The sequence below is a fragment of the Pararge aegeria genome, chromosome 11 (genome assembly GCF_905163445.1).
Source record: "Pararge aegeria chromosome 11, ilParAegt1.1, whole genome shotgun sequence".
Taxonomy (NCBI): domain Eukaryota; kingdom Metazoa; phylum Arthropoda; class Insecta; order Lepidoptera; family Nymphalidae; genus Pararge; species Pararge aegeria.
In genome coordinates, this window is record NC_053190.1 from 17,414,289 (window position 1) to 17,420,170 (window position 5,882).

The window sequence follows — 5,882 nt, forward strand, 5'->3', positions numbered from 1 at the left end:
AATTGATATTATAAATACCTTATTTAAAATATATTAAACATACAATCAGGTTTTAAATTAAATCATGACAAATTCTAAAAAACATTAACTGGGTAATTTAATTATTTAAGCATTAAAAGAAAAAATCGTAACATTACTCGGTTCTAGCACTATTGAATAGTAAAAGGTACATAAACAAAACTAATTATACCTAACTTGCATTTAATTTTTACAGTAAATACTTTAAATTAAAATAGCAAAAAGTATTTACTTTATGAAAATTTTGGTCCACCTTAGATAAAATCTATACTATCACACATTTTGCTTCGATTTTTATACTTGAGGAATCAATGTTGCTGTTCACATCACTAAACTTATTGTATTAATAAAACCATTGAAAAAACATTACACAATATAACATTCGGTTTCAAACATAGCGACTAGCGAGTACATTCCCGCTACTTTTGGTCTTTTGCAGTTTGACACTTGAGCATTGACAGGTGCGTGACAGCAATGCATTAAGGTTATTTATTACGTCACTTAGGTGTTGGTCTTCCAAACACCGGAAATACGTAGTCAACATAAGCACTTTAAAAAAATATATATATTTTCCTTTTCTCTAAAAACCTTGTTTGATTTTTTAATGAATTGAATATAATATTAATTTACTTTTAAAGGTAAGTCTTACATAAATATTGTCGTAAATAAAAAAAATAGAACAATGGTTTTATAAGTTATAGTTTATAGTTCCTGCTATTTGTCGGTGGCAGAATCTTTTGACCAATCAGAGGCGAGGCGTACAGAAGCGCGCGCCATCTTCGTTTTCAAACTCATCTCCATCGCGCCCGCCCGCTCACTCGATCAGTCAGTCGCGCGTCGGTTTGTGGCAGCCGTATACCTAACTTGGATACTTCTAGTAATTAATATAAAAATCAGAACAATCATGAGCTCCAATGAAAATAACAGTGAAGTGGCAGTAGACAAGGTCGGAGATGAGAAGTCCGGGGAGACGAAACGTGACCTAAAAGGAGCCAAAAGGGCAGCAGAGGTGAGTGCACATGTCAGACTATGTATTCATTTTAGACGCTCGCCATTTTATTGAACGTTGTTATATGGGGCATATTATTTCTAATCCATTATTGAATTCTGAAAGGTCTCACTTGCTAAGCAAGTATTTGCAGTTTGCCGCTTTTCCAGGAAATTCTGGTCAACCGGTGTATTTTTGGACTTAAGTGCTAATGCTCACGTTTAAGCATGTGAGGTAATCGATGAGTCAGACTAGATTTATAATGTCTTTCATCAAGAGAATTTTACGAGTTGTTAATGAGAATTTCAACCACTTTTGGCGGTCCGTAAGTTTTGTTTACTCGGTTTGGATACAGAGGCATGACCTTGGTAGAAAAAAAAACATGGCGCATGAACCAACTCGTGTCTGGTTTACAGGCAATACATTTACCTTACATTACAATACTCTAAACGGTGTCTAAAATATTGATTTTATTGCGTTTCATTATCTATTTTTGACGCGCTTTCTAAGCCAGTTTACATCCGTGGTAGCGTGACGCTCCATAGCATAACATGGCCGGCATGTAAATGTCAAATAGATACAGTAGATTTACCGGAACGTCAAGCAATACTATTAAAAAATGTTTTTTTTGCTTTTAACTAAATATTTATTAGTTTTAATCTCGTTCTTATTCTGATTTATATACCTGCTATAAATATAATTTCAACAGTCTTTTATTTTCTACGTCTTTTCTCTAGTAGAATGGCAGTCAGTGACCCGGCAATATTAACTTATATGTCGATGTTTTGTTAACAATATAAACTTCATTTGTTCAACGATTAATTAATAGATGTTGCTAATCTATAGGGAAAATGAGGCAAACTATGAAACTCCAATGCTAAATTCTAATAAAATAAACGTGGTATCCTCCGTCTCTTTCCCACAGAGTAACCTAAATTTAAGCTATTAGCCAACGGGCGCGTTCCAAACATACACTTAAATAGAGTATTAATATCATTAAACTTAAATGTTTGCTTGTAAGAATTTCGATATAGCACGTAATTATTCAAAGTAAGTCTATACAGCATTGCCTATTGTCGCTCAGGCGGTTTCGAGGGTTTTCTACGCCAACTATTTTATGCATACTGACCGTCGGAAGTGTGTCTTTGCTGTGGTAAAATAGGCCGTATGGTGCCGGCCCCATACTAAGCGTCTCTTTCCCCCATACTAATAACCCACGCTTCTTTTATTGTTACCAATCCTTGTCACCTGCGCTTCATTTTCTTGCACGTAAACCGTATTCGCTGCTTTTGTCAATTTAATTACACATGAACAACTCTATTGTGTTCGTGCAAGACTTTCATTACTAGCTGTTTGCCAGTTATGATTTTGAATGATCTGTCGAACAAAAAATTTCAGCATCAATATTTGTAAACACTTTACCCGATGCAATAAAAAAGTACAAACTCATTTTTTTAAGTACACTTACTGGTGTAGTATTTGGTTATATGTTGCGAATTTAGAGTATGTTGATGAGAATATCAACATTATTCTAAATTGATTTATTGTGCAGGAGAAAACTGTGGAGGCGAAAAAGGCGCGAAAGGAAGAAAATGGCGGCGGTGGAGAAGAAGAGGGGCATAGTGAAGAGGAAGACTTTGATGTATTCGTAGCGGAGGGCGACGGGGAAGAAGAAGACGATGAAGAAGTTGAGGGCGAAGAACCTGACTGCGATGAACCTGACGAAGATGATGAAGAAATAGAGGAGGGTGATGATGACGATCTCGAAGGTGAATAATAACTTAGGAGTGTGAACGCAAGTCACCAAAATATTGCCCTACATTTTTCTCAATCCAGTACACGTATTCCATATATTTTGTATCGTATTGCAAAAGGACGTTGACTTTTAGAGTTATGCACGAATACTAAAAGCGCGCGAGATATTTTTCCGTAGCTACAAGATAAATTTATTATGAAAGGTCATTCTTTTTAACACTAACACTGTTTTTCGTCACTTTATCTTTGTGAAAAATATTTTTGCAGCAATCGGGAAAAGAAATAGAATCTAGCATAAACAAACACTACACATTAAAGGTGATTTTGTGATACCTTTTTTCGTACCCTTCCGTAAGCCTTTAGACATCTGCTTAGCTACCGCACGGTGTAATTCAAGTAGGTTGTGCACGCACTTTTTTACCCGCCATTGTTATGGTTGAAACCTTACAAGCTGCAGACATGATGTTCTTTTAACTATGTCACATTATTGTTTAATAAAATAATTTTGCTGAGCATATGAAAAATTATATGTTATATTGGAAGATCTTTGCTGTTATCTGCAGAAAAATTGTATTATCTTTATTCATTTGGACTTCGGGAATTTACTGGACAATTTGAAGAGTTTTTCATGACTGAGAAGTTTGTACTTGCTTTTTGTAAAGCTCACTAGCCTTCCAAAAGGAAGCGAAGGTTCTCAATTATTTTCATACGTTATTGTATTTTGAAGTCAATCCATCGTGATTCTGTAATTTTTTATGCATGTACGAATTCAAAATAATTGTCATTTGTACTTTAAAGTTCGATTTCCAAAGAGAATTTTCAGTCTAAAGCAAATCAGTTAACAAAATATAAGATTTATTACGTCAAAAACACATAAATTTCAAAGTCGTGTCCTTAGTATTACGAAGTTAACAATGATATGGCGTAAAACTTGGTGGACCAAATGTTATGGTTTGGACTGAATATGTATAAATTTTAAACAGTCCATCCAGTCCAGTTCCATGTTAATTCTAGAACTTTACGAAGGATTGGTGATTGACGGTCAATGATTGTTCACAGATGATGAAGTGGAAGAGGAATTATTAGGGGAGGAAGAGGAGGATGACGCGTAATACGCCTCGTGCTCTTTATAAGGACAATGTCACAGTGAAGTTATATAGTGTATGTGACGCCCTGGACTGGCGCGGCCCCGCTTCGCCTCAACTGACAGCAGCGACCGAAAACCCAACACGCAGCCAGTTGGGAACACGCGTGGCCGACATCACTCCCAATTAACACGGGTGCACTTATATTTGAATGACAAATAAAAAAAAAACTCAATTAAGTCTAATTCAATGCAGAATCAATTTTTTTTAATATAATTTAAGTTCGGTACTCTAAAGCTGTATGAATTTCTCACGGTTCGCTGCAACAAATAATTAATTAAGACTTAGTAGAATACTGTTGAATTTTTGTCATGAAATGTACAAATGTGTTTTGGAAAGTAAACTTTATTTCTAAGTGAAATTCACTCTGTATTTAGGTTAACCTGTAAGCCCAAATGGTAAAGTTGTGATATTTTTCTATACACAGTAGCATAAATAAATATTCGCATGTAATTGATACATATAAATAACCCGACACGGCTATAATGATATAATAATATAGACAGTAAGCGATTAAGTCACAAAGCTCAATTCCATTCTTCATTTTCTGTTGTCGATGAGAGTTTGTGTGTACATATTTTAGTATAAGGGAAGCCTGAGTTTTTTAACCAGTTAATGTAAAAATAGTGTGGTTATTGCATTCAAGAAAACTGTTATTTAAATAAATGGAAACTTTGTTGTGTTTTCTAAACCTTAGTTTCTTCATCGACTCTTTAAACTCCATTCTTATAGTGAAATCGTTGCTATGGTATTCGATGACTTAAAAAGCTGTGGACAGTTGCGTGCATTTAAGTTTGTTGCTGGAGTGTACCGCCTTCGTAGCGGCTTACGTATGTGTTGCAAATATTAGAAAAACATCACAATTTTGCCATTATCTCTAGACTAGCACATCGCGTCAACCGCCCGCTCCCTGCGACTGATAAAGAGAGCGCGACGCGGTCGCCGTGGCGCGATAGCGACGCTGACACCTAAAACCTGCCTGTAATTTGTCCATAACATTGATAATTTAGGATAGCTGCTACAGTTCCGTTTTCCATTGTTTGAGGTATGGAATAAGAGATTCGTAGGTTAAAGAATTAGTGTGTACGCTGGCACCTACGTTGTGGTGATTTTCGAGGAAGGGACGCTCGAAGCCGGCGTGGCGAGGCCGGCAGGGAGGGAGAGTGGCGTCGGTCCCGCGTGGCCTCGTTCGATTTGCCGCGCTCCCCCCGGCCCCGCTACGCCGCGCGTCCACGCGCCCGGCCCGCACCAAGCTACGGCAACGCGCCGTCGTGTGCGGAGCGACAACCGGCGCGCGCTGTACATCGCTGGCTAGGCTGCCGCCCGCCGGGGTGAGCGGCGATGTATCACGCGCGCATCCGACCCGTCCCAGATCGGGGTTCTCACCGCCGCCGGCCGATTCAATAAAATACAAATCTTGAATGACTATATTTTTTACTTTACAAGTACACGCGGCGGCGAAGCTCTCGTTCGAGACCGGCGGAGCGATTAGGACGAGCATTTAGAAAATTGTCATCTATACTAAATACCTGACCTTAATTTAATTAGGATTGACATTGAAATAAATTTGAATTAAATGGATCACCACATTTGATTATAGTTTGTCACTTCGTTTTTTACGGTAGAAATGAGCTGTCGCATATTATGTACTGTGTACGACTTATGTGAATACCTTAGTACGATTTTTATTTATTTGTGATGTTGAACACAATTGATTTTCTACGATGGACGAAATGTAAATACAACCGATTTTAAGTAAAACGTTATTTTGTTTCCCAAGCCTATTATTTGTCTTTATGAAAAGATTACTTGGCCGCATAACCTCCAAGCGACGCCGATTCCTTTATTATAATGATTTTAAAGATAGCGTTACAAAAATAAATTGCGCCACTCTTGTATCATGTGCAGTTGATAGGCGGCGTTCATATTGGATAAGATACGTTACGTAGATATCTACTTACATACTTACAATATAT

At 37.3% G+C, this 5,882-nt stretch overlaps 1 protein-coding gene across 1 annotated transcript; it reads left to right on the forward strand.

Annotated features, from left to right (window-relative positions):
* Positions 1-818: 818 nt before the first annotated feature.
* On the forward strand, positions 819-5,680 carry LOC120627768 (acidic leucine-rich nuclear phosphoprotein 32 family member B-like). The gene is made up of 3 exons (XM_039895794.1): positions 819-1,027; positions 2,559-2,775; positions 3,821-5,680. Exons 1-3 carry the CDS (start codon positions 923-925, stop codon positions 3,871-3,873), a joined length of 375 nt encoding a protein of 124 aa, XP_039751728.1. The 5' UTR covers positions 819-922; the 3' UTR covers positions 3,874-5,680.
* The last annotated feature ends 202 nt before the right edge of the window (positions 5,681-5,882 follow it).

Excerpts from the sequence above, each read along its gene's own strand:
- LOC120627768 (XM_039895794.1), top strand. The coding sequence starts at position 923 with ATGAGCTCCAATGAAAATAACAGTGAAGTGGCAGTAGACAAGGTCGGA. Across the intron at positions 1,028-2,558 it reads GAGCCAAAAGGGCAGCAGAG|GAGAAAACTGTGGAGGCGAA; the intron begins GTGAGTGCACAT and ends TTTATTGTGCAG. Across the intron at positions 2,776-3,820 it reads TGATGATGACGATCTCGAAG|ATGATGAAGTGGAAGAGGAA; the intron begins GTGAATAATAAC and ends GATTGTTCACAG.